Raw genomic sequence first — 27,916 nt, 5'->3', positions numbered from 1 at the left:
TGTTGCCCTTATTCCTTTGAGTACTGCAGTTAGGAACCTGAGCTTAAGTTTGATGCATAACAAAATTGGCTGCATTCATAACACCTGGTATTTGACCTTCAGCAAATAAAACCATCTCTTCAAGTTACTGCTACCTTTCTGGCCAGCCTTGTACATCGAGATCACAGCAGCATCTCTCACAACACCCATGCAGTGAACACACTGGATCTTTAACTAAACTGGGAATCTTTATGCTAGAAATGATGAATGGAGGATACTAGCATCCTCCATATTCTTCACATCTACAAGGCAAAACGTGGCTGGAAGCAACTTGCACACCACTCAGTCATGCAGCAAAGTCAAATTATGGGTAATGATTTTTGCAGCCTGGGCCACGATCCATTGAAGGCACCGGTCTTGTTTCTATTCCCACAAGCCGTGCTTGAACCTCAGTGGAGGGGCAAAGAGGCACACGCGTTTGATCAACGCAGCTCCTTTTAATGTGATTTCTATTTCAGAACTGTTTCTTTTTATACCCTCAAGTCTTTCTTGGCAATATCACCTGTGGCCTGATGTGACAGCAATGCTAAATTATATCTCGACGGCTAATTAGGGTAATTAAAGTGAAAGTAATCAAATCAAAGTAACAGGCAAACTCTTAATAAAATGTCAAAAAATCTCTATTAATCACAGAGGATTTTTTTTCACTCATTTGAATGAGAAATAACAAGGATGTAAGAAAAAGGCTGAACTTCAGAGCTGGCCCTGGCTTAAAGGCTTGCCGTCAGCTTAAACGCACTTAAAAACATTCTGGGTTACTAAAAATCAAGGGTTTTACCCTTGATAGGGTAGGCAGGGTGCCCCACAGACAGCTTGGGCGAGTAACTCAGGCCCCAGTCACGCTGAGGGTCAGCGGGCCCCGTTCACTGCTCCTCAGCTACCAGCTGCTTTCCCCGGCCACCCCCTCGCTGTCATACAATCGTAGCATCTTTGTCACCTCCCGGGAGGCGACAACGAGTGGAAACCAGGGCGGAAAACCCCCTCCCCGTCCCTCCCCGCACCGCCGGCGGGCAGCCCAGGCCGGGCTCCGCTCCGAGGGGCCGCCCCGGGGCCCTCAGGCCCGGCCCCGGCCATGTTTGCAGTCTCCAGGCAACAGCGCGCCCGGCCCGGCCCGGCCCCGGCCGCCTTCCCTTACCTCGCAGCAGGGGAAGCGAGAGGCCAGCAGCTCCGTCGGACGCCCGCCGTCAGGTATTTATGTCCTCAGGTATTTGTTTGTGCCCTCGGGTAGTTGTTCTCTCCGGGCGAGACGCCCCGAGGGTCCCTCTGCGGGATGGTGAGACCCCAGCGGGTGCATGGGGCTGAGCAAGGGGCTCCGCGACTCCGTCCTCTGCCCTAACCCTCGCCCTCTGCCCTAACCCTCGCCCTCTGCCCTAACCCTCGCCCTCCCCGCTCACTCCTGGCTTACAGGGGGAAGGTGTAAATTCAGTGCAAGTTCCCTTCTCCCTTTCCAGCCTCTCAAAAGGCAAACGGAGGGCAGAGCAGCAGGGCGTTAAGCTGCCCCCTCCTTGACCGCCACCAGGACTAACAAAACATCTGATGATTAAAACTTTATCAAACTGGCATCTCGGCCAGGGAGACAAAACCCAGTAGGCCCCACAGCCTGGGCAGCCAAGGGGGTCGTGCATACTGGCAGGTTTTGTGTGGTGCTTTCTGATTAACAGCAATTAATGCGCGGGTGTGGACTGTTAATTAACCTCTGTAGCCTGTTTCTGCTCTCGGCTTTGCTCCCCAGTAAAGGTGTCAATGACAAAACACTGGCTTTTCACAGGACTTGGTCTTGCTGGTATCTGTCAGTTGGAAAGCTTCCTCCCCCCCTCCACTGCCCCAAGCAAAAAGAAATTGTGCTCAACAGCCCCTCATGCTGCCGATTCTCTGTTTCACAGGCTCTACTTGTAAATGCTAATGTGATGCTCCTTGGTGAAGATACAGGTGCTGAAAATGTCACCTCAGAGGCTTGCCACACTGCTATGTGAAGAAGGGGACCGCCATCTAGCCCAGCAGGAGTTGCCAGAAGCCACTGCTTTCTATTTGGCTGCCTTCAGCTGCAGTGCCCCCACGGCCATACAGAAAGTGAATTCCCTAGACAAAGAGCTCTGGGAGAAAGTGGTAGCCACCTTGGAGATGTGGTGCAAAGACAAGAGTCAGATTCCCAAGATCCAGAACAAGAACTTGGACATTGTGTCCCTCAAAGTAGAAATAGCTGCCGCCTTTCTCTCCACCATAAGTCCTGACAATGTGGTGTCCTCGGTATATAAACTGGAGACCCTGCTCAGACGAGGATGCTCAGAGGAGGTGGTGAGTAAATGCAGTACTCTGCTCAAGGCTAACCCAAAGCACTCGATGGAACTGCTGCTGCTGAGGGCGTTGGCATGGGTGCTGTCAGGGGCACAAACAAGGAAGGGAGTTGTGGACTATCTCGAAGCATTTGTGATGCATCGCGCTGAGGCAGTGGCCCATGTGTGTACCAGGCAAAGAGAACACCTGCCACAGATCATCCAGGCCTTCTCTAATTTTCTCTCAACATGTCAGAAAGAAAGCCCAGATTGTAGATCCTTGGAGCAATGGCTGGGCAACTGCTATGACTTCCTGTCTGCAGTGGCACCAGATGATATCTGCATTTGCAGGATGCAGGCAGATTACCTGTTTAAGAAAAGCAAATTTGAGGAGTGCGTGGCAGTTTGTAGCAAGGCCCTTAAGGGCTTGTCAGCAGGTAATAATCTCAGAGATGAGAAAGCTCTGGGTCTGCTCTTGGAACGGGCTGCTGCATATTTCTTCTTGGGTGGACGGATGCAGGAAATGATCCAGGATTTAGCAGAAGCCTTTGCAGCTACCCCTGCCCAGGCAATGAAGCACTTTGAAGAGCTTTTCTCACCACCTGATACTGAGAAGATAGAAGAACAGGCTAGAATTGTCCTGGAGGTGAAGTTTGCAGCATACAGGGAGGCTGTGCGTGCTCGGCCTGAACTCAGAAGCAATCATGGTACTGAACTTCTCCCTTCCGTAATCCAGACAGTCCAGTTCCTCCTGCACATCTCCCCAGGGTCCAAACGTGAGCTCAGTGTTCGGCTGGCAGACTGCCATCTCCTGCATGGACACATCACAACTGCACTGGAAATCTGTGACCACCTCTTAGCAGCAGAGCAGAAAACTTATTATAATACTCTGCTAGCATTGCGAGGATTCTGCTGCCTCCACAGTCAGAACCAGCAGCAAGCTCTGCAGGACTTTCAAAAAGTCATTGAGCATGATTCCCCACATCCCAGCAGTTGTATTAAAGCCTTATGTGGGCGTGGACTTATCCGGATTTCTGGTGGCAGCCACTACTTGACAGCCCTGGATTATATCACGGCTTGCCAGTTAAAGCTGGAAGAAACCATCTTCACAATCAAGTCCTATGTGCCGTGGAACCAAAGAGGACTGCTGCTAAAGGTTCTCCAAGAAGAGGGACAGAAGATGCTCCAGAAGAAGAGGTACCCTGGAGGCAGCTCAGCCTGGGGACAGAAAAACAAACACAGCTGATCAGATTCCCAACAGAGTGGCTTGAGTAGTAGGGAGGGTACTTGCTTCAGATAACTGAGAATAGGATTTAGACCCTTTGAAAGTGCTCCTGATTAACAGAACTGGTTGAAATAAAACTTCATAGGTGAGGCTATTCCAGCAAAATACCTTTCTGCTGGTATGGTGTAAAGTGAGAGGATCTACATAGCCAAATCAGCTCAATCTTTATATGGAAGTTAATCCATGATACACCAATTGGCCTAAGCTAGGAGTGAGCAAAATGCTAGATGGAATATGACAGAGATTTCTCCTCTAAAGGAGTCAATACACCCAAAATAAAACAGATTTGTTAGTGCTAGCTGGCTCCTTTCAGTCTCAGCTCTGAACTGAAGGACGTAGTGGGCCACTAGATAGATTTCACTACCACTCAGGTTTTCCTTTCCCATTGCAGTATCAGCAGCAACCACAGGTATGAATCACATGTTATCAGCCTTTCTTTAGATCCGCAGCTGCTTAAGAACATATTTTTATAAAGGGGTGTAGTAATTATAGAATTAAGTGGCAAGAGATTTATGTGGTGCTGTGTGTGGTAAAATGTATTAACAATTTTGATACTAGACTGTGTCTTAGCTTCCAGATGAGACAAAGAGGCTCTGTTATTGTTGTTAGCATTTTCCCTGAACGTGGTCTTTTTGGTCTTTTTCTTTCTTTACTTCTGTCTTTTTTTGTTTTTCCTTCAGGGATGCCCTTGGGGTTTACCAGCTGGCTTCTCTCTTGGTGGAACTGGATCTTTCTGATGAAGCATCACAGATCCTTTGTGCTGATGCTCTGTACCAGATGGGCTGGGTAGAAGAAGCTCACAAACTGCTCTTACTAGCACTCTCCAGAAATCCACAAAGATCTCCAATCCTGGCTAGACTCGCACTTCTGCAATTGAAGAAGGGTTTCTTGTATGATGGCAACCAGGTAAAGAGCACCTGGCTAGCAGGGAGAATGAGAGACTGATCGGTGATGGTATGGTGAATGGGGATAAACAAAAACAAACAAACAAGAAAACAGCAGCTCAAATAACAGTCTGCAGTTTTCTTTCTTGTGCTTGAAACCATGGATGAAATTCCAATGTGTTGATTCTCCTACCAAGGATTACAAAGTTGAATTACCAGGTTCTGCCATCAGAGGGAACTATTGCATTTTTTAAAATGCCAGATAAATTTTGCTAGCCAAAAAAGTTCTCAGGTTTTGTTGTCACCATTTCTTGTGAAAAATAAAGGTTTTGTATAATATGCAGCCTTTGGGAAGCTACTCATGAATGTCATGACTTTATTAGAGTCAGCAGGTAGGTCCTGGAAGTTAGATTCTTATCTGCAGCTTCTGCTACAACTTCTGTATGGAATATATCTCACCAAAATTTTCTCAACAAAACATTTTTGTTCAACCTGCTTGCTAGCATCCAAAATAGAGAGATAAATAAGTTCTATGTATACGTCTGGTGCATCAGCATAACTGTTCTTGTCGTTCTGGCTTCTCTGGCCTAGATTTGCATGTTGACTACCTGCTTAAGCTCGTTTGCTTGACTGGAGGAAACACCTTTTGATTCTTTTCCTTATTAATTTTAGTAAAAACTGCTTGGTGATTTTCACTCTAGTGAATGGAGGCAAAGATACCATATGTCAGGCAAGATTCTTCTCCAGGACAGTAGTTTGTGGATTTGAATCTGTACATTTATCAGCAGTACTGAAAGAAAGGTGAAGCACTTCACTGAACTCACTAGTTTCAATTTTACAACCAAAAAGTTTCAGCAAAGTCCTGTTCCACAGAAACTTTCTCCTTTTGGAGCAGTCGTCCTGTGGTTCAGCTGTATTTATAGCACATTAACTGGCAGTCTGAACAGCTGCTTCCAAAGTAACCAAAGCAGCATTACTATATCCCCTAAAATGATTTCCACATTATAAAAGAGAGAATAATTCCACATGATAAAAGAGATTCATGGTCTATGGCTAGACCATAGCCAGCACCCCAGTAAAACATGGGGAAGCATTGGGAAAGAGCATCCTTGTATCCCTAGACAGAAGTATTTCAAGCTTTAGCAGCTCTTAGCTTCATTTATCTTTTCATATCAATTTCTCCCATCTTTTTCTCTCCCATTGTTAAGCTGCTGAAGAAAGTGATCAAAATTGGCGATACCTCCTGCCTCCTGCCAATCATGGACATTTTCAAAGATGAAGATCGGAAGCTGATGGAAACTCACTGCCGTTTCAGAGCACTGACCATCTTGAAGAACAAGCAGAAGGATGCTGACATCAGAGAGGCCATTGCCTATCTTTCTTTTGCCATCATTGCTTCAGGTAAGATTATAAAGCTATGGGTAGGAGATGTACTTCTATGGGAAATCACATCAGTGGGTAGGCAAGAATGTCCAAACAATTCCCATCCATCATTTCCCCGATGAGAAGACTGAAACAGTAGACTTAAGAAGGTAAAAATAAAAAAAGACCTTTTTAGGATTAGCAGTGTAATACTGTTCTTTGATGGTAAAGGAAAAGCAAAGTAGCAGAGGGATTTTTCTGTACTTGATTCAGGGATGTAGTTTCAGCACAGCGACATATACATGCTCAAAACACAGGGAAATGTCTCAAGGAAATCCTGCAGAATTGCTTTCCCTTCCATAAATGTGATTTTCATCAAGTAACTGCACACAGGTGACTGAAGCAAGGCAGAAAGCTGGTACTTGCAAGAAAAGCCGGAGCTTTTTGATCCTATTGTTGTCTAAAAACATAGTTTTCCCAGAAAATCAAACTTGATCTAGAAAGAGATGAGAGCTTCTTCTAAAACACAATTTTTTCTTAGAGAGGTTAAAGCCAAACTTCTGATAAATGAAAGGGGAATTTGGTCCCTGTGAGCAGTTAGTCCTTAAAAGACTCTGAATGAGGCGGCACTTCACAAAGTCATCTAAATGAAGGAAGTCCCTGATTCAGAAGAAAGAGGAAGCCCTCATCCCATTTATTTTGTGTAACTTTTAGGGGAAGTGCTAGCTGGTAAGCAATTTGGAAAGGCTGCTGAAACAGGTTCGGCTTCAGCCCATTTTAGATCAGCAGTTTCGTGGTAGCAAGGTCCTGTTTAGCTGTAGTGTGTTATGTCAGTTAGTACCCTGAAAATCTTCCTACCAATGAAATTGACTTGGTACCTCCTGTTCCTCATAATGAGCGTGCTGTAGATAAGTCATTGCAGCAAACAGCCTGCCTTCTTGTTCCAACACACCAATGAATGTGTGGTTCCAGTGCAAAAGAGTGAATGCACCCACTTACATGCATCATTATCCCAGCTTTTCCTAAGGAGAGAGATTAGGCTGATATGGAAATGCTTCTGGCATGTTCCAAGCAAAACCATATTTTTATGGTAATCTGCCTTTCACTCTGAGCAAATGTTATGACAGCAGCATTGAGAAGAAGAGACATGGGTTTATGAAAATGGAAAAGAAAACTGTTAATTGCTTTGAGATGGTTCCATTTCACAGCCTGTGCATTCCAGCTTATCAACCCCCCACCTGCTAGAACAGATGCTTGTTAAGAAATAGACATTGTCTTTATGGGAGCCAATTGATAGAGCTCCAGAGCGATAATAACCTTTAGTACAGAAGTTTTGGAGCATATCAGGAGGGAGAAAAAGCCTCATTACTGTAAAAGAATTGCTAGGGGCCTGTCTGCTGGCTCATCTCTGCAGGCAGCTGTGCAAGATGCTGCATTTGCCTGATAAAAAAATATTTACAGTGGCACTGATAATTTATCATCCAGTATTGAGATGCCACGTTTATTGATTGCAGTCCTGGGCATATTAAGATCCTCATCAAAAATGCCTTGAAAGGAAGGGGCATCTGGATGGGGGAGGGATGCACGCTTTGCATCCAGTGGATGAACGGACCATACTTGTTATCAACAGCTATATGTTTTTTCATTTGGGCAGCACGTATTTGAAAGCAGAGAAAAATAATCTTAGATGCAAATTCCAGTGCAAATGAAGTGTGGAAGTAAATTAGACAGTCCCATCTGGATTACTGTTTTATCCAAAACAGCGTGTACCTTCTGACTCCACTTAATTAAAACAGCCAAATGGCTTTGTGCTTCCATCCTCACGTACCTTCCTCTTAGAGCTCTCTTCTCTCATTTGTGCTGCTCTTACTCCAACATACCAAAATCTCCAAGGATTACTTCTAATGAATTGGATCCTAATCCAGCTCAGATCCTTATGCAGTGGCTGTTATTGGTAGGTTGCCTCCATTTGTGGCACATTAATGATGTCTATGGAGACAGTTGTGATAGTGGGATAGATGTGGAGATATGAAGACATGCCCTTTTACAATAAATAGCCTCGTCTTACTTTTACTGCATTCCATAGCAGCGTTACAGTGCTGTTTTTAGAGGTCCTCAAGAATAACAAATGGCAAAACTCTCCAGGCTTCCTCAAAAATTGACAGAAGCTGTTTCATTACACCTGGAAAATGTATAATTTCTCTGTATTATCAGCTGTGTGAGTCTAGGTATTCCAGAGAAGGCAGAAAAAAATCGCCTGCATGGGGTGGTTGAGTGTTTAATAATTGCAGGCCACTCCTTTTGCTTCCTTTCACTGTTTCTGAGGAGGCACACTCTTGCTGAGACCTTGAGGCAATCAGAAAAGCAGTTGTGGCTGTTTGAGGAGAGATAATGTTTATTGACATGTGTATTTGTTTTATTAGAAACCAGGAAGCTTTTGAACTAGTTTAGCAGTGTGATTTTATGATTTTGATTCTCTTTTCCACTCATTTTTTTATTGCAATGTTCTTTTGACTTGTTTAATTAGACTGAAGACTCTTTGAAGTAAGGCCTGTGTTTGTGGTGTGCCTGGCACAGTGTGGTCCCTGTTCCTGTCTGGAAAGTTAGAGTTCAGTCACAGTAGGACAGTTACAGTTATAAATCAAATTATTGCAGCCATACATCTACTCTCAGCAAAGTGCCCTGGCTTTCTGTAAACCCTGTTAGAATGCTTTTTAATTCCTTTGTATATAAATATTATATATACACATCTTTTTAGCTTTTTCCAGAACTGATTCTTCTGTTTATAGCATGCAGAATTTTTATTTTTTGAAAAAAATTATCTTAGTGGCAAAATATATGCCCTGACTAGGATTTTTGCCCATATGGCAGCCCAGACATTTATTATTATTATTATTATTATTCCAGACTTGCCTGTCGCTTATTGGCCTATAAAGGTGCACTGGTTTCTACTGTCAGCCATCTATCTGTAAGTGAGAAATGTACACCACAAGACTCAGAACATCAGAGCAGCCTTGTCTTTGTAAGGCACTCCAGAAAACACATCCAAGGCTCCACCAGTGAAAATTCATTCTTTGGCAGAATTCCACCTCTTATTCCACCCTTGCCACAGACCTGAATAAAATGGTTACTTTTCAGCCCTGCAGTCAGCACTCCACAACCTGTGTATCTCCTGCATCATTTTCACTCAGCCTTTTTGAAGCCCTTTGGTGGGGCTTAGCAGTCTGCACACAGTGGGATTTTACTGCACCTTACTTAAGACCATTAGACTGGAGACCTTTCAAGTAAGCACAGCTACATTTCTCTTCCAGGTGGCTCTGCTGAAGACTGTCTCCTCATCAGGGCTCAGTGTTATGGGCGCCTTGGTCAGAAGAAAACTGCTATTTTTGATTTTAATGCTGTCCTAAAGGAGGACCCTGGGAATGTTCAAGCTCTGAGTGGACGAGGATTCGTTTACCTTGCTCTGAAGCAGCAGAAGGTATTACCACTGTATTGATTTGCTGGTGAATTTTCTGGCAGTATTGAGCAATATCAGTGTAAGATACCACAGGCTGTGTCGTGGACTCACTGTCGTCAAGAGTTTCCTGTAGAATTTGCTCAGTGAATGCCCTTGCTTTGGTTGTGGAACAGCTGGCGACTGAGAGAATGAGAAAAAAAATAATCAATGCATAGCTATTGTCACCATTTCATTTTGGGTCTTGTTTCTACCTAGGAGGCAGTACAAGATTTGATCTCGGCACTGAAGGCAGAGGCAGGAGCAGTGATCCCAGCAATCTTGTCTTTAAAGCATGAAGCCCGGGAGCTGATCGCTCAGTGGCTTCTTCAGCATGGCAGGACTGTGTTAGCTGAGCTTGTTGCTACTAAAGACCTTTCAAAGGAACGAAGGACCCTCAGGGACCTCCTCGTGATTGCAGGAGCACTAATCAAAATTTGCAAGGATGCACAATATCACATCTTCTATATAGATGTTTTGACTGCAAATGGTAAGCACTAATTCTTTACATAGCTCATCAGAATAAGTGAATAATTAGTGAATTCACAAAAAGTGAATGTTCCGTGGCAATGGGAGCACGTATTTACTTTATAGCATTTCTCAAGAGAAGTTTGCAAAAGTTTCAGGAGAGGGTATGAAGTAATTACAATACCCTTAGATTTGAACTGCGGATAGTCTGCTTTAGCAAATTTTATTGATGTCTCTTTCTCCCTGTGGAATGGGTTACATACCTTGTACTGGTGTTAACCAACAGGAAGGTATGAAGAGGCCCTGGTTCACCTTCAGGAAGCATTTGACCACTCTCGTGCTGATGAGTTTGCTAATGCAAGACTGGCTGTGTTGCAGCTGAAGAAGAGGAACATGCCAGTGGCAGCTCACTCATTCAGCATCCTAGCTAGGAAGGATGAAAGGGAGCTGAGGTTTCTCCTGAACTTCGTAGATGCTAAGCAACAGCAGCATCTCTCTCAGGTACAACCCTTTTTTGTTGCCTCATTGGTACATTCAGCAGGGAAAGAAAAAGGGAGTAACAGAAGTACAGAAGTATTTTTTACAGGAAGTGTACAGAGGTATGTGGGAAGGCCATTTATCAGAAGAATGACACACAAACTGGCTTCTTCCTCCATCCTTCTCTCCAGCCAGTCAGAGTAGATTTGAGAATTTGGATTCAACTTCTTCCATTGCAGTGACCTTGGTTCAGTCTCTAATAATTCATCACTACCACTTCTTACCACTTGGGGGAATTTCTTGCTGGTCTCCCTAGCACGCAGCCCATTTAATCCCACCACTAATATGCAGGGGATGTGAGGGAGAGCTAGAGATTTAACAAGATCGTTGTTAATATTGTACTCTGTATGAGTTACATGGTGCACGTAGCTGACTAATGGGGAAAGGGAATTCATGTTTTGTTCATTTTCCTGCTGAGATGAAACTGAAGGCTCTGATTCAATCACATAAAACGCTTCAATCCTTTTTACTCATGTAACTTCAGAATTGTAAATATATTCACATTTTTATGAAATGCCTTCGAGGTTGGGGAGGTTTGGTATTGGTTTTCCTAGCTACAACTGTTTGACACAAAAGTAGCATGTTGCTCCAGTCCCATGGGGTATTTATTTTTCCCTTTTTTTTTTCTCCACATTTCTCCCCCAAATTGCATCCAGCTCTGAGAAAGCATCTCCAACAATAAGAAAGGACAAGGTCAGATTGATGGTGAGGAGTTTTAACATTCACTCAGGCATCTGCAATTCTGATTACCCAGAAGCTCTGTGTTCTGAGAATCAGTTTGCTTCCTTTTATTCAATTTGTAGATTCCGTGTACCCTGGTGAGAAGCTATATTGTTATGCTTTCTCCCAGGTTATAAAACAAACAACATGCTGATATACTAAATGCATCTAGAGAAGAGTACTTTGTATGTATTTTAGCAAAACAGCAGGAGGATATAAGTAAACAAGTATTAATTTACCAGTCCCTAGATATACACCATTACAGAGAAAAGAGCCCCTCTCTTCAGAATAATGTAGAAAGTTCAGTCTTCTGGGGAAGAGTTTGGAGATTTCAGAGCCAATTTGCAATCTTTCACTATATAAAGTTGATAAAGGTACATTCAAGAATGTGTCTATGAAGGCCCTGAGGAGGCGTCTACAAATGAAGATAAGTTTTACAGCTGAATTTCCCTTGCTGCTACATCGCTCTTCCTGTGTGGAAGTCTCACAGCTAAGTCCGTCTATGCTGCTTTCTGAGAAAATGCAGAGGGATTGTTTTGCTGTCAATAAAATAAAAAAAAATGTGCACAGTTTAAACTGATGTATTAGGAACTCACTGGTGGTACAGATTAGTGAAACCTTTAAAAGAGGAGAGGCACTTTTTTTTTTATCAGCTGTGGAATGGTCTGGCATTAAACCCCTTACTTGTGGCTTATTTATCATGAAAGATTTCTCCACCACGCGAGAGAATGGGGGTGTGGGGGTGGCTGGACTGATTTAAAGATTGGAACTGAATACCTGTGTTGCAAGTAAAATAAGAGTAATTTTTTAATCTTTAATCTTAGGCTTTTTGTGCAAAGTAAACATTTGAACTCAAGCACCTGGGGTCTCTTTCTATATTCTCTAATCTGCAAAGATTACTGAGCATGATTGCTTTTATTACTGATTAGCCTGGAATCAGTAATGGTTGTTGTGGGGTTTTTTTGATACGCATTTTGTGATGAAGGGGATAAATATGTACTTTGCTTGGGTGGGGAAGGAATTGGCTAATTCACCTGGACAACAGCACAAATGATCTTTCTGGGAGGACTTTCTTTTGCCCACAAGGTTATTCCAGTTTGTGTGAAAGGAAGATCTCATAAAAGCAAAACGCTTAGAGAGAATTTGTGTCAAAAAACAACAGTGTCCTTACTGTGCCATGGCTCCTAACTACACTGCAGGGGGAGAGTGTTCTTTCTCTTACCTCCATTTCACAAATAAGGAGACAAGCACAGAAGAGTTCAGGGATTTACCCAGTGTCCCACAGCGTGTCTCGAGCAGAACAGCGCTTGGAGATTAAGGGTATTATAGAAATGTATCATCATTATCCTGGAGTCTGGTCTGAAAAGCTAAAAATAATCCGACGTGAGCTGCATAGGAAAGGGTGGAGGAAGGAGAGCTCCTTGATGTACTACTTTTTTTTTTCATGAAAACAAAGTAATAAAATTCTTGCATTATTTATAGTCCAAGGGGTCCCATGCTAAGGAATCTGTAAACAACGGGGAGAGCCACATGGGAATAGGAATCTGAAAGATTTATTAAACTCCAAAAGGTCAGAGGAAGGGAGTTTGCTTGCTGCTAGTGCAGCTTCAACCCTTCGGTTTCCTATGTCAGAGGTTAGATGTGGGACTGATTGCCAGCTCCTTGCCCCGATCCTCGGAGCTGCAGATTCTGTTGACATGCCATAGGATGTCCAGAGCTGATTCCTACAGAAACAGTCTTAAAAATGATATAGCCTTGTCTAAATTAAGCCCTCAGCAGAAGGTATTTTGAGGAACTGCAGAACTCCTTTGAACAACGTGATCTAGAACTCCAGACTTTCTAGGCAAGAGCTGTTCCCTTGTCAGAGAACATGCAGACGCAGTTAGTTCCTCCTCGAGCCTCATTAAAGTCCCACCACTAAGAAAACACTTGCACTGACTAGTTGCCGTAAAAACACTTGAAAGTACAAACTAAATTTGCTACTTTTTAAATGTATATTCAGAGATCTGATGGTTTTGGACAGGCTGCCTTACAATTTATGGCCAGAATTATTAAAGCCAACGATTTACACTATTTGAGGAGAGGTCCTGTCTATTTGGACATGTGGAAGCTGAGAGATTCTCTAATAAAAACTCATTTATGTATTCATATTTGTCATTTTGTGGCAAATTGGGGTAGAGTTCTTCCTAAATTGTTAGGAGTGGCTAAATTATTTCATACCACAGGTCTGAGATGAGTTTCTCAGACTGACCTGCAATACTATTCCATTTCACCGAGAACCTGTTTTTCCTTTGTTGCATTAAACATCAGGCAGTGCTAATCTAAGCAATTAAAACACAAAGACAAGGCAAACGGGCAGACTGGAAGAAAACCTGAGATGTGGCTTCTGGAGAGTGCTCAAGTGTGGCTCCTGAGACAGTGGCTGGGCTAACTGAAGTTTGGGCAGCCACCAGCATCCAAGAGCAATGCGTGATATCCCCTGGAATGGGACTGATGAAAACATTTATCCTGTGCTTTATCTCGGCTTGTTTGGCTCAGCGCTCTGTAAGACCTAAGCTGCTGGTGGCAGTCTTGTTTATAACTTAAATATTCAATCCGCTGCAGCATGTTAAAAGCTTTGTTTATTACCAATAAAGGGAAATAATGAGAAATCCATTTGAGGCAAATAGTTCTAATGGAGTTTTCTTTATTGACTTTTATAAGCCTAAAAATTATGTGGCTCGCTCAGCCTTCTCTATTTTCATGTTGTTGTTTTTCCCTTCAGGTAATAGCAGATAGTTCACTAGCACTTGAGATTATTGATGAGCTAAGCCACCAGTTGGCTATTTTTTGTTTGTTTTTTTCCTGTAGCTTGGGGAACCTTTTCAGTAGGAACCATCTTTCATTATTAGCAGGTGCAAATATTTGTGGGGCAGTGCATGGGGCTAACTCTTTACTGACCAGAAAACACAATTTCCCTGTAGTCACCTGTTAGAGCAGGCTGTGGCAGAAATTTACACACATACACCCCAACTTCTAATAACTAATATTAACCAACTTTATGTCCACAGATAGCAGTGCAAGAAGGAAATGTGCTGATTAAAGAATATCGCTATGAGAAGGCTCTTGGTTATTTTACCCTGGCTATCTTGACAAGCAAAGATAATCCAAGATACCTCCGACAGAGGGCTGCTTGCCTTATGCACCTGAAAAAATATGACAAAGCTTTAAAAGATATGGAGAAAGTAATCCAGAACCATGGCTCTAACAGTCTGAGAACGCGAGTTCAGGACCACTGTTCAAAAGGACTCCTGCTGTTGTCAGTGTCAGAGGAAGAAGCAGCAGTTAAGCAGTATATTGAAGCACTGCAGTTGGATGAATCTACAGCATTGTGCAGCATCATGAATGGCCCTGGCAGTGAAACTTTAGCCAGAACTTTTCATAAGATTGCACAATACAATTTTGAAATGCAGCATTATGAAGAGGCCTGGAAAATCACCGATTATGGCCTTAAAATTGATAAAAATAATCCTGAACTTAAGAAACTGAAAACAAGACTCAAGCGAGAGGCATCAGGCTGTAGCATACATTAATTTATCCATTTGGGAATTTTCCAGTGACTGTTTTTTTCTCATTTGTTTGTAAGGCTGCAAGAATAAGGGAAGGATGAGGAGCTCATGATAAATATGGAATGGAACATGGCACTGAACATAGCACAGCAAGACTGGAAGTAGAAAATTTCAGATAGTGAAACAAAACTGACCAAGGGAGCTATGAGAAAAAGGCAAATGACAATCTTTATTCAGAATTCTTTTAAATTACTGTGGATGTGCATAAGCCTTGTGAAGAATGTGTTTGGCTGGCTAAACTGAATAATTCATTCCCTAACACATTGATTCCAATCATAGCGAAGGAAAGCAGTCAAGTAGCTTGCAGTTTATGAAATAATAACCACATATTTCCTTGCTACTTATCTGGTTAGCTTTAACACAGACTGCTCAGCTAGGTAGCATTATTTTTGTAGACCAAAAAGTTTGCTCAAAATTAACATTTGTAATGTGTTTTTAAGTTGTGAAGCATCACATGCTACACCAGTTAAATGTCCCACTCCTCAATGGAAGGAACTGCTGTCATATTCTAATGGGTTTGCAATAATCAGCACCAGCGTAAGGAAGTGGGGCAGTACAAATGCAAAGCAAACTGTTCTAATGTCCCAGGCAACATAAGATGAAGGATGAGATCCAGCACAGATGAAACATCCAACCTAATGACTAATACCTTGCTTTTCGTGGGGCAGAGACAGCTGTACTACGGACAGGTAAGCGTGGGCTTCTTTCTTTCAAAGTCAAGAAAAGTTACTCTGATTCTATTCCTACTGATGTTGATGAGTACTTTTTGTTCCTAATTGGCATCAAGATGCTATAGGAAAGTTTCTTTCCAAGTGTGAAATTATGTCCTTAAACAACTTTCAGCTACACACGCAAGCTGAAAGAAAGAACTGCTGATTTTTTTTTTTCAAATAGTAATTTAGATAGGAATTTCTCCGTCTCATACTGAATTGTTTTGATAGTTTTTTGGGGCTTTGGGATTTTTTAGCTTTATTTTTGTTTTGGGTTTTTGATTGACTGGAATAATAAGCCTCTTTAGAGCTTCATGTTTGCTGTTGTGCTACCATTTCCTCTTTTACTGGCAAGTTTGATTCAATACCAGTTGGCTGATCTTTTTCTCTTGAGCAGTTTGATCCTTCAGTGGCTTTTACACTGTCCAAATAACATGCTCACACTGTTTAGTCTCTCCTTTGCCACAGTTAGTATTGCAGATGTTGTACAGACAACACTGAGAGCATGCAAGTCTAGACACACAGACACTCAGTTGCACTTGAGTAATTTCATTACAGAGAGACCAAAAATCGGGTTCTCCTCCGAGTTATCCATGCTGGCAGTTAGGAATATCAGTACAAGAACTGAAGAAAGAGTCAGGGCTGAAATCAAAAAGAGAAGAAAACAGTAGCCTACTGGATTAATCTGCCAAGAGAAGCGGAACCAACTTTCTGGATTTTAGTATGTCGTTCATAGTGAACTGAGATTTTCATAAAGACCCAGGTCTTCACGTTATGTAAAAATAGGTTAGCTTAGTTTTCCAAATTCCCCCCTATAAGACTGCTATAGAGCTATGCTGAGGAAAAAATTGCTTTCAGGTGCCTAAGACTGCTATTTTTTCAAGCACCAGGAAGGCATATAACTTCTTATCTGTTAGTCATGGTCTAGATTAATGGCTGCTTCTCTCAGTGGATCCAAACTGTTCTCATCAGCATTTTTATTTGTTTCTTTTATCTTCTCTGTCCCCTTTCTGTGCACATTAAACCACTGCGATCAAAGCCCTTATCTCTGTTTGTGCCTAGGCTTCTGATTTGTTCTTTATTTCTCCGTTATGGGCTTGCTCTTCCAACTAATTTCTTGGAATATCACATAGATCTTTCTGATTAGTCACAGTGAGAGGGGTTTGATTAGCAGCATCGCTGCATTATGCATGCCTAGCACAATTTCACACTCAGCACAACCCATTCTGACACTCATTTCCCGGACTCCTGAGGAGCAGGCAGGATTAAATGTGACCCATTTATTTCAGCTACTGCCCAGCCCATGCACCTAACGGCCGAAAGCATGCCCGTGCCTTCACATTCACGTACCTCCACCACTCTGCTGCTGTGCTTTGCCACAAGACACTATCTTTCAAAAAAAAAATCAGAAACCACTGGAGTCCTTCCAGAGTACCGGGCATTTTCTAATAGACAGTCATCATTACTGGCTGTGGATATAACTCTGAGGCTAATTGTGATCCTTCAGGCAGCGCAAGGGAGGCCGTGAGGACCATTTGAGATGCCTTAATAGCATCACTGCTCTTGAGTCTGGCTCTGGCCAGACTGCTGCAATGTTAAACAAGCTATCACAGCAGCCATCAGAGAGGGCATTGCTCTCACTAGGGAGCTAGCCTTGGCTGCTTTCCTTTCAGCCCAGTCTCCCCTGCCAGCAACAGTTATGCACCAGAAATCCATCAATACTTCTCAACAAACATCTCCCTTCCAGTGCAGGCCGATAAGTCTCATTCTTATCTGATGCCATGCCCCTCTCAGGGCCTGGGACCGTTCGGTGGAATCGCCAACCATCTCATTATATACGTGCCATTCGCTAACAGGACATTTTTTCCACTTCCAGATTGAAGAATCTGGATAGAAGAAACTGCAGTGATCACTTCTACATGTTTCTTTAAGGTTAAGCTGCAATTTGGAAGATTATGGAGCTGTTTCCAACTGCTTTGAGAGGCGTTACTCATTCTGTGCCTGCAGCTGATGGCTGAAATTGTTTACAGAAAAAACTATTGTAATACCTGTTCCGTGAAAGTCTCTTATGCAGCACACATTGAGACATTCTTACAGCATGCTGGTGTAAACGTTGGATAACTACAAAGAATTCAAGCATATTTATGAGTCAATGCATGCATAATCAGGAAGGGAATATGGCCTGACCAACCTGTGTCAACAGTGGAACTGGATACCAGTTTATTTGAAACCTACATTCATCCCAAGGAAAGCTTAAACACCTGTAGTTTATGCAACTCCGAGCTGTATGCAGACACTACCAAATATCCCTTTGCTCCCTCTGAATTTCATTCCTTTGAAGTTTTCTTCAACCTCAGCAATGCACCAGCTAGGCTGTAATAATTGCAACTCATCTACGTGGGGAGGCAGAGAAGCTGAAAGAAGACTACCGTGCTGCACATTGTCACCAGGTAATGAACAAGGGAGGCTTTGAAAGCTTGATGGTTTCTGCACAAATGATCGCTTGCCAGCGTTGGCTTTATAAAATATTCAGGATTTCTTACAAACACATAAAAGGGATATCAGATGTGAGAATATTTGTCTCACACACATGGTTATACAAGTAAAGTTTCCTGACTTCATATGCCGCAGTCGAGCAGGCAAGGAACAGTTTAGAAATGATTGGTTGGGATTAAATATTCAACTGGAAGCTTTTCTCAGAGCTCAGACAGAGCTAAACTGAACTTTTCTGATTTCGAAAGATTTTTTTTTTCCTTTAAACTCATATCACCCCCATTGTTTTTTCAATTTCAGTTACTTAAGTGCTCCTAGATACTAAGAGAATCGAAAAACATCAGCAACTGATCAAATGCATTTTTGAAGCTGACATATTGCCTGGGAAGTCATCTTCCTGAATTTCAGTTTAATCCATTGAGCTTCCCAGATTTACATCATGGTGGCAATGTGGCTCTGGCTTACAGCCACACAGACCCAGTAACTTTTAATGAGTTTCTGTGTTTATAAGTGAGGACATTCCACTTGACTTGCAGAGGCAGATGTTTCACTTTAATGACAGCTAATCTAAAAGCCATTTCTTTTACTATCATTTCTCTGCGGAAGATTAACTGTGTTATCATTGTACTGCTTCTGCATCAAGCAATTTCTAATTTGCCAGGGCTCTGAGGAGTCACTGCCATCATTAATTTAATGTGTTACATGAAATTATCACTGGCATTGTAGCCTGCCTTTGGAGTCTTGGCTATTTCAATCATATTTCAGCTAAACTAGTCTATGTCAGAACCCATTGCTTCAGTCAGCCATTACTCAATGACACCTTAAGGATTACTTTGAAGGCGCAGCACTCCAGAGCTGTGGGGTTCAGGATGCTCTTCCTCTTCTCTCCTGCACCTGCTGTGGCTTCCACGAATGACTGTTCCATATTAATTTGTTCTGTAGGACGCCAAAGAATACTGCAGACCTGCACCTGCCTCACAGATATGTACATCTCTGACACCCTGAGTACAGGACCAGTGGTTTGTTTGGTCACTGAAGTGCCTGGAGGGCAGAAGACGAGGATGATATCACCGTTTGTAGCATTCAGCAGCTGAGAAGCGGTGAGGACAGGTTGGGAACAAATTGCCATGTAACTGTTCTATTTACAATTTGTTTCAGAAATTTTACTTTGGACATATGATGCATGGCCAAGACCTACCACAGACCTTGACAAGTCTACTCTGCGGTCCTGAGGAGCACTGAGTACTTGTTCGGCGTGCAATGCAAGGCCACGTTTCACTTCCCAGATGAGCTGTGGGTGTGGGTGTCTCACCATTCAGCCCGATCATTTTTGTACTTGTGCATTCCCCACATGATTCCAGAAAATCAAGTGCTATAGAAAGTAAACTAGCATAAGGATTTCCCACAGATTGTAAAGGAAATTAAGAACAGTATCAGGTAGGTTTACATGTCTCAGTCCTGAACTGCATCACAGTAAATGAGAAAATCTAGCAGTAAAGCCAGAGGGGAAGTATAGGAGGGAGCAGGAAACACAGGAGGAGGAGGAAGATTCTGTTCCATTCCAGTTCTGCATTTTGTTATGCCCCTCAGTTGTATTTTTGTCTCCAGGTCAGTGTTTTATATGCCTAATGCGACCTAGTGGATATACTTCACGGGTGTCACGTAACATGATGCATAGGGATCTGAAGTCACAGGAGAGCCACAGTTTTAGATCCAGATCAGTAGTGGATGAAATGAAAAACAGACTGATTATTATTTTCCTACTTAAAATGACCATTTTATGGAGCATCTTGATTGCTTAGAAACCTCAGATGTCATATAAGATTCAAACACTGGCAATATACTCACTACATTCTCTAAAAATCACATTAAAATCTTACAATATTAGGAACATCTTTGAGTACTGGTAACAACGTAGGGTTAGGTCTTTCAATATAGAGTTTTAACAACAGAAACATTTATACTTCACCATTTGCTTTCTATTTTCTGCAACCTTGCCAACATTATATTTGCAATGCTGTTTCTTTTTTTCTCATGCATCATTTGTCCATTCTTGGGCAATAAAGTCTACTTACTGAAGAAAACAGGTAATTAGCCATCTACATAAATTGCCCTGTATCCACATCATTAATGTGTTTGGATGTTTTAATTGATTGCATTCTCGACTGCTTTGGATAGCTAAAATGCCAGCTAATGCCATCCAATTAAGCCTCCTAATAAACCTGGCTGATGAACTGCAATATAATCACACATCAAGTAGAGATGTAGGGGGAAATGCCACAGAACTGACAGTTTAGAATAGACTGTGTTATTTTGAAAGACCCAAATCACTTCTCAACAGTGAAGCTTCTAATTGACAATAACTGGCAGCAGATCTGGTATCCAAGACCCGATTCAACACACCTTTCAAGCACATGCTTAAGTCTGTTCCTATCTACAGAACATTTTTGTTTGTTGGTTACTTGGGTTTCTCCCAAGAACTTCCCCTATACTTGTCTTCTCCCTTCCATAACATTCTATTAAAAATTTATTTTTGAAATTATTTCTTTCCTAGACTTTTTTTAACTGTCATAGGGTTGTATTCAACAAATATGTGAAATATATTACCCTGAAGAAGGTAAAGTGTTTGTAATTAGCACTAGGTAGCAAAAACGTAAAGGGGATATTTAGAAATATATTTTTTTAAATTTTTATTTGCTTGTAAATAAACAACACTAGATGAGGCAGATGTAAGTGAAATAAACTCATACTAAAAATAGGATATACACTTCCAACAGCGCCCTGCAGGCAGCTCACCTAAAGATGGCATGGTGTCTTTATGACAGCTCTGGAGGTCTTTTTCTAGGCTCAGAGATTGTAGATTTAATGGAGTAATTTGTGTGAAATTCTCTGCTCTATTTTGCCAGATGCCAGACAAGACATAATGGTTCCTCTGGCATCAACACCTATTAATCTAATCTTGACTTTGATTCTCTGTGTGACTTCGTTTCATCTGTAAAATGGGGATAATCTTCTATTTCAGATGTTTGTCCGCATCTCTCAGTTCTGGGTACAAAATACTTTGAAGATGACATGCTACTGCAAAAGAGCTACAGATTCTCATCAAACCCATTCCCCAGTCAGTGATGCTAGTAGAGGTCACCCCTCTGTTCTGTCTCTGGTACTGCACACCCCCTTGTTTATTTGCACAGCTCTTTGGCAACAGTAAATTCAGAGCCTCAGCCCTCAGTGGGAACAAGAACGTGTCCCTGAGCATCCCACAGTATGCAGCCTGCTGGGACAGATTTTGTGTTTATGTTGTAGACAATGGCAAGGGGAACAATAAGAACATTTTGGTACCATCTTACAGGCATGGCACTACCTAAGTTTGTTTCTCAGAGCGAGCCATATGCCAACCCTGTAGTACCAAATGGGAAACTAACCACAGAGGTGCATCTAGAATCCAAATCCTTTCCTACTGGGCACTGAGGTACCTCTCTGCTTCTCTGCCAGGGTCCATTCCTGATGTATGGCACCTCCAGCAGTTACTCTGTGAAAGAACTGACCAGATCTCTCTACCTTCTATGCTGCAGCTCCCGATACTACAGCCACCTTCCACACAAGCACCAGTTGTTCATTGAGAACACAAGCTCAGTCCATCCTCAGCCTGAACGATGCAAGTCATCCAGCTTCCACGGGTGTCCTAACCATGAGTGGGCATGCAGGAAGGTGAGGTGTAGGTGAAAATGGGATGTTTGCTAAAAGTTAGGCACACGTATGAGCATTTTGATAATCCAGAACTTCACACTATGGATAGTCTTGCTGAAAATAAGTGTAAGAATTTATTGAAAAGTTGGTCTTTTGTGTTTAATTAAATGATACGTATGTGGTATATGAATACATATGACTGGTTGTATACTCTACATTTTTCAGTTGGTCTTGATATCTTGCCTTTGAAAACAGAACTATCTTATTTAATTTGAAAGATACAAACAATGCATGGTTAGTGGATATTACTGCTGAAATTTTGTGTGTCTTGTAGCTGGAAATCATTTCAAGTAAAATAAATTCGTTTTGTTTGCAGTCTGTCTTTCCATGTATCAAAATAAAGCAAAGACGTGCCTTTTAAGTCATGCACATCTATTTTTAATGACACAACATTCTAAAATTCTAATTGCAATATTAAGCACTACATGGAAATTAAATGTATGGAAAATTAGTCATTGCCTTCCAGAACAAGTCCTCCTGCAATAGATACTTTCAAATCTCTTGGGAAAGAATTAAAGCATGTCAAGTTAAACTGAGAACTATCCTAAGAATTACTGTAATAGGAGAGACTTTTCTAAATGCTAACAAGCTAGTAAATCATCTTGTCCCATTAGGGACACCACTGGTAGTGCCTGCTGCATGGTCTGTTTTCTCCAGTCTAGATATAAAATCAAGTGATTTCAAATATGGTGGAAAGGGTTAATTCTCCCTGATAAGTCTCCAAGCAGAGCATTTAATTCGTTGGGCATTCTAATCCACCTCTGTGTGAGTGAATGTACGAGGGAAGAGAGAGAGATGTAGGCACAGTAGTTTGCAAGACCATTTCTTGGGAAAAGCCTTGTTAAAGAGATCAGTGCTAATAACAAGAATAACTGTTTGTTTCTGATTGCCAAAAAATGTAAATATTCTAATTATATTGCAGAAGCTACACAAACTACCTGCCTTCTCCAGCTGAAAAACATTCTCCACCAAGCAGAGGTAAGACAAGTTCTTATTTTTACCTGTTTCTCTCTGCAGAATGCATGCAATTAGAAATTAATTGCAGAAGCCATTGCCTTTTATACCTAATACCACTAATGTCTGATTTATTTTTTTTATTTTGATGATGTTCAAAAGATCATTGTCTCGTGAGGGAAGAGTTTTGAAACAGCATCTAAACTTGGAGGTTTTACTGATTCTAATCTGTTTCAGATGTGCATCTACTGGGGGTTATTTACTCTACACACAACTGGTAGCCAACCAGCTATGAGAAGATATTTGAGCACTGTTTTTTTTCTGTTGTTGTTTTGTGTTGTGGTTTTTTTTTTTTCTGTTAGTTGACAGATAACAGGGTTAGTCTGGCTCTCAAAGACAAACCCATCATTTTGAGCACAATGAGTTATCCTCTGTAGTTTGCATCGCTGCTACAATAAATCAAAGGGTAGCCATTGTCCTAGAGTCATTAATTGTGCTGATTTGCGGAGGATTAGGCTGTTGTGGGGTTTTTTGTTTGTTTTTTAATATCACCCTATAGCTTCAGACTGTCTGCTGTATTTAAGGAAAGTGTATATACTAGACTAATTTCTGCCAGTTTCTTAAATACTCCTTTCACTCTTCCGAATGCAACAGCATAGACTGAGACTGTGAGGTTAAGGAAGATATTTGCTAACATTCTGCAGTATTGTACTGTTGCGTACTGCTTCGGTTACTAAGCAAAATAGCGATGTGGATAGTAAATCTATCAGTTGTATACGCCTTGGGTCATGGGAGCTTTCTTGTTTACATTAATTCACATACAGCGAAAAATATATACATCTTAGTACCTATGTAACCTGAACATTAAAACCCGAGTCACAACAGAAACGAGCTATCATTACAGAGTTCGGTTCCTTATTGTCCTGAAGACAAACAGAAAAGTAACGAGAGTTTTAAAGCAGTTTCTTGGAAGTTTTACAGTACTCTCCATACCCCTACCTTTCTCTCTCACACATACGCTGGAGGTGGTAACTAAAAAAGAAATTAAAAATATTTCACATGCAAGTGATTCTTTTAGTTTAAAACCATTCCCCCTTGTCCTCTGACTGCACACCCTACAGCTCTGCATGCTTTAACGTCCCAGCGAAACACAGAACAGAGCATTTGGCCAGTTCAGGAGATTAGATGTACAAAAAAGTCACACATCAGAGCATCATCATAGTCCACTAGAAGTTGCCCTGAATTCCTGTGGAACATGCCTTTGGGTGGAGAGCAGTGTTGGATTACTCATCTGTTTGATGCAACTCGAAGGAATAGCTTTTCCCCTGCCGCTAGCTACAAGCAGCTCATGCCGAAGGGAAGCCTTTAAGGAACTCCAGAAGTCAGCGGTTGCTTGGTGCTGAGCGACTGCATAGAATAACTACAGACTGCACCATAAAGCCAAAAGTTCCTCAGTGTTTCCACATTCCCACGGGAGGCTCGGCCAGGGTTGTTTTAGCATCTCTAAGCATTTAAGATGTTAGCCAAGGATGTGAATTACATTGCAAGTAGCTGCCAAGGCCAGCCCATTGCAGCTTCCCAAAAGTCTCTGCATTAACCACCTCGTACAGGAGTGATGGCACGAGAGGTGTTGCACGCCCACTTCGCTGTAAAGGCTTTGGATGGCTGCCTAAAAGATGAAGATTTACACGTGACCTTTTGCATGCATTCAGGGCAAAGCCCAGAAGCCTGGCATCGAGAGGTATGGGATTTTCTCTGACATCTCAGTGTGCATCGGTTTATAAGGAGATACAAAATGTGATAGAGTTGGATACCTTGTTTCCATGGGAACAATACTTAAGCCACATCATACTAAGGATGATGTCAGCACCACGTCCTGCTTGGGTTTGATCACTTTAGGAGGTTGCAGTGCTTGTACATTTGGTGTAGCTGTTTAGTGCCTGCGGGAGAACCCCCAAGCACCAGCTGTCGTATTATTCATGCAGTCCCTGCTTCCTAGAGTATATGGAGAGCAGCAACCATGAGAAGATCTATTCAGATGACTCAGCCCATTCAGTTACATCGATACTAAACACAACAAATGGTTGTAGTATAACCTGAGTAAGTGTCGGGAGAAGGTCATAGTCAGGGCGTTGAGGAATGACTGCAAAACCCCAGGATGGGAGAAAATGAATTAGGTGACGTATTCTCATACAGTCCTACCACAGGAGTTTTGACAAACGTATCACTGATGGTAAAGTGAATGTATGCACGGAGAAAAAAGTGCAGAACCCCCCACAATTTTTTATCTTTAGAAAAAATGCTTCTTAAACCAAGAGTCGAAGGTCAATTTCACACGGTGGGCAAGACATAGCAACCAAACTTCTGAGAAAGCATTCAAGGATACTACAACCATCTATCTTACTCCCAGCACAGTGTCCCAGGTATAGCCATGGTTATTACAGATTCCCCAAGGAAAATATGAAAACAAAAATACTCATAACCCTGAATCAAGTACAGTCTTCCCAGCAAGTGAGGTAAGAGCTAGCCTGTGCTGTCTGGGCTTGAGCTCTCTGACTATAAATTCCTCACAGACTTGAGAAACTTTCCCAAGAAAAAAAACAACCTTTAATAAAACCTCCAGACTAGGTTCCTCCCTCTCTACCAGTCTTGCAACAGTTCTGTATTGTTTGGGATGTCTTATGCCCGCGGAAGTACCTCTTAAATAAACAGTCTTATGTGGGGTCTTAACATTCACAGTAAAAAACACCCTAAGAGGAGGCAGTCGTCCAGATTGTCTACTTAGGCCCCAGCCCTTCAGGGTCCAAGTGGAAAATATTAAATAAAAAAAAAAAGAAGTTAAAGCAAGCAAAAAGGGAAAAATCCTTTCAAAGTAGCCCAATGTAAACAGCAAATGCCTTATTACTTCATGTGTTTTGAAACTAAATTGCTTTGGGGAAAAGACAGCATGTATCCCAACAATTGAAAACCTTCCTGTTTCTCAATTTCTGGAAAAAGAAATCCCCAGATTGATGTTCCCCCCTTTAGAATTGCTGGTACTTCTCCTCATGCAGAAGAGAAGGACTTTCTTACAGCGCAGGAACCTAAATACTAGTTTCCAGCTTTCCCATCATGAACAGAAACATCTAATAAAAACAAGATACATCAGCAGTAAATCAAAACCCCTCCTACTGTCTAGTATTGCTGTCTCTGTAGCTACAGACAAATGTTTTATAGCTCATGTCTGCCCTTGAAAGCTTAATCACCAACCAGAAGTGTATCATGTCCTAATCAATAATGCAAACAATGACAAGATCCTTTCCCACCCAAGGACCTTTAAAAATTATTCATCTCCCCACCCTCAGCGTGTCTATATTAAGGACATAACCCTGCTCTCACACATACTCACAGCTCCCTTGTCTGCCTTTAAGAGTAGCTCTGCTTGCCTCTCCTAAGGGGGGAATTTGCCCACAGATGCATCAAGTAGAAGAAAGTGATAAATATTTCCCCTGAGTTTAAAGATACGAAAGGATTCTCCCCAGGACTGTCAACATCAGATATTCCCAGTGTATTTCATCTGCAAAAGTGCTCAGGGGGTTATTTCACTGATATGTTAAGAACAACAATCAATTTCACTTTTAGGTTCAGCACATGATTTTTGTTGCCCTGCTGTATAATTTAATTATCTGAAAGCATGCAATGGCGGGGTGCTCGTTCGTTGCAATGATTGCTCCTAAGCCTGTGAGCCTTTCGGTTGTATTCACAGCCTCTGCTGGCTCTCACTCCCTGCCAAGCAGTCTTAGGGCTTCCAGCTGACTTGGTTATACTTGCCTGGAAAGTACAGTGTGCATATACCTAAGACACTTAAAGTATAAGCTGCGTTTGCCAAATTAGTGCAAATTCGAATCATAAGACGGTAGAAACAACTTTTCCCAATAGGAAAATGATACCGATAGTCAGATACCTCCTTTACATCTCTGCAACAACTGCCAACTTCTGGATGACTGCTTGGGGTAGCGTACTGCTATTGCTTACCCAGGTGCAGACTTACTATAGAAGAACATTAAAAAATAATTTATCACATTCTCTCAGGTCTTATTCTAAACTTACTAATCAATTTCCTCCCTTTTTTCACATTCTCTAACCCAAAAGTTAGAAGGCTCAGAGCTACCTAAACCAGGGATGCCACCCACTAGATCAGGTTGCCCAGGGCCTCATCCAGCCTGGTACCTGCCTGAAGACTGATAATGGAAGCATTTTCCGTACAAACACTAAGTAGTTTCAGAGCTAAGCTGCACAAGTAAGAGAAATAGAAAATACTCGTCACTGTTGACTTCCCAATCTAAAGTTCAGATTGGCCTAAGATAACCTTTAGGAAATGAAAGCCAGTGCCATCTGCTACACCCAAAGTTCCTCGTATTTCCTACTGGAAACAGGATACCTTTTTCTCAGCTCAAGCGAAGCCAGTAGAGATACAGGAAAAGATTTTTGATATAGTTCCCACTTCATCCAAAAATAAAATAAAAAGGAACTGCAGGGTTTTGTTTATGACTAGGGCAATATTTTTCAATGGAATCTATGAGTTATCTAGGGACCGAAGGGATCTGTGTCTTTGGGGCTCACGCATAACCTCAATTAAGTCACTTTTGGCCTTGATCAGGTCATTCGTTAGAGCTGTTTCTTGGGTCTTTGTAATTCCTCTGTCCCTTGATTATATGGGGAGCTAGTGTCTGCACCCAAATAGCAGGCAGTCTGAATCCCCCACAGCATTCCCAGCCTCAGACACCACGTTAATCACCGTGCTTATGATAGGCGTGCACAGCAAGCAGTAGGCATGGAGATCTTATTCTTGGCATCTTGATTCTCCATCTGTCAAACGGGCAAAATAATGCCCTTTGGTATAGTACTGCCGCGTTACAAAAATAACTACGTTGAAGCTGTGAGGCGCTTGTCTACTGCACTGTTATGGACCTGAACTACCCAGACCTTCCTCAAGGCCAGAGCATCTCGTGGTAACAGTAAAACTACACGGTAAGGAGATGGAAGATTCACATACACAAGAAATTAATCTTTTACTGGATGTGGAACCCCCTTCAAACAGAAATAAGAGATCACTTTAGTCACAATTAAATTTCTAGCTCTGTTCTTCTAAGCAACCTTCCCTTCTGTAGCTCCTTTTCACATATGGCCACCCAGGATCTGCAAGTGCAATGTTTTATTTTTTTTTTCTTCCCAGATCCTTGTGTTCTTAGACTCCTCTTCAGATGGAGGGATGAGAATAGCTGCCTTCACACTTGACAGAAGCGTAAGATAACTTGACTCTGAAAGAAAGGCACATTCTCAGACAGGTTTTAAGGCAGAGCA

The 27,916-nt window shown here is 42.0% G+C and overlaps 1 protein-coding gene and 1 long non-coding RNA gene across 11 annotated transcripts in view; one reads left to right on the top strand and one right to left on the bottom strand.

Annotated features, from left to right (window-relative positions):
* LOC136786873 (uncharacterized) overlaps positions 1 to 1,913 on the bottom strand; it is a 135,294-nt gene extending 133,381 nt beyond the window's left edge. For all 5 annotated transcript variants that reach the window (XR_010826394.1, XR_010826393.1, XR_010826395.1 and 2 more), the window contains exon 1: positions 1,175 to 1,913. This is a non-coding gene — a long non-coding RNA (uncharacterized lncRNA). The remainder of the gene's footprint in view (positions 1 to 1,174) is intronic.
* TTC34 (tetratricopeptide repeat domain 34) lies at positions 780 to 27,916 on the top strand. Of its 6 annotated transcripts, none has more exons than XM_048067498.2 (14): positions 780 to 1,227; positions 1,923 to 3,509; positions 4,278 to 4,503; positions 5,690 to 5,882; positions 9,155 to 9,321; positions 9,556 to 9,826; positions 10,091 to 10,305; positions 14,112 to 15,358; positions 17,256 to 17,829; positions 18,815 to 18,972; positions 21,445 to 21,580; positions 22,542 to 22,597; positions 24,184 to 24,314; positions 27,789 to 27,914. In XM_048067498.2, exons 2-8 carry the CDS (start codon positions 1,978 to 1,980, stop codon positions 14,631 to 14,633), a joined length of 3,126 nt encoding a protein of 1,041 aa, XP_047923455.2. In that variant the 5' UTR covers positions 780 to 1,227; positions 1,923 to 1,977; the 3' UTR covers positions 14,634 to 15,358; positions 17,256 to 17,829; positions 18,815 to 18,972; positions 21,445 to 21,580; positions 22,542 to 22,597; positions 24,184 to 24,314; positions 27,789 to 27,914. The 6 variants fall into 6 exon arrangements, with proteins under 6 accessions (XP_047923455.2, XP_047923457.2, XP_047923456.2 ...); XM_048067500.2 differs by having other exon boundaries at positions 18,815 to 18,982; XM_048067499.2 differs by lacking the exon at positions 24,184 to 24,314 and having other exon boundaries at positions 27,789 to 27,916.

Source organism: Anser cygnoides, chromosome 23 (genome assembly GCF_040182565.1).
Source record: "Anser cygnoides isolate HZ-2024a breed goose chromosome 23, Taihu_goose_T2T_genome, whole genome shotgun sequence".
Lineage (NCBI taxonomy): Eukaryota > Metazoa > Chordata > Aves > Anseriformes > Anatidae > Anser > Anser cygnoides.
This window is presented reverse-complemented; position numbering and strand designations above follow the sequence as displayed.

Bases quoted from the DNA above. Each gene is read 5' to 3' on its own strand.
- TTC34 (XM_048067499.2), top strand. From the start codon at position 1,978: ATGTCACCTCAGAGGCTTGCCACACTGCTATGTGAAGAAGGGGACCGC. The intron at 5,883-9,154 runs GTAAGATTATAA...TTTCTCTTCCAG, and splicing joins TTTTGCCATCATTGCTTCAG to GTGGCTCTGCTGAAGACTGT. The intron at 9,322-9,555 runs GTATTACCACTG...GTTTCTACCTAG, and splicing joins TTGCTCTGAAGCAGCAGAAG to GAGGCAGTACAAGATTTGAT.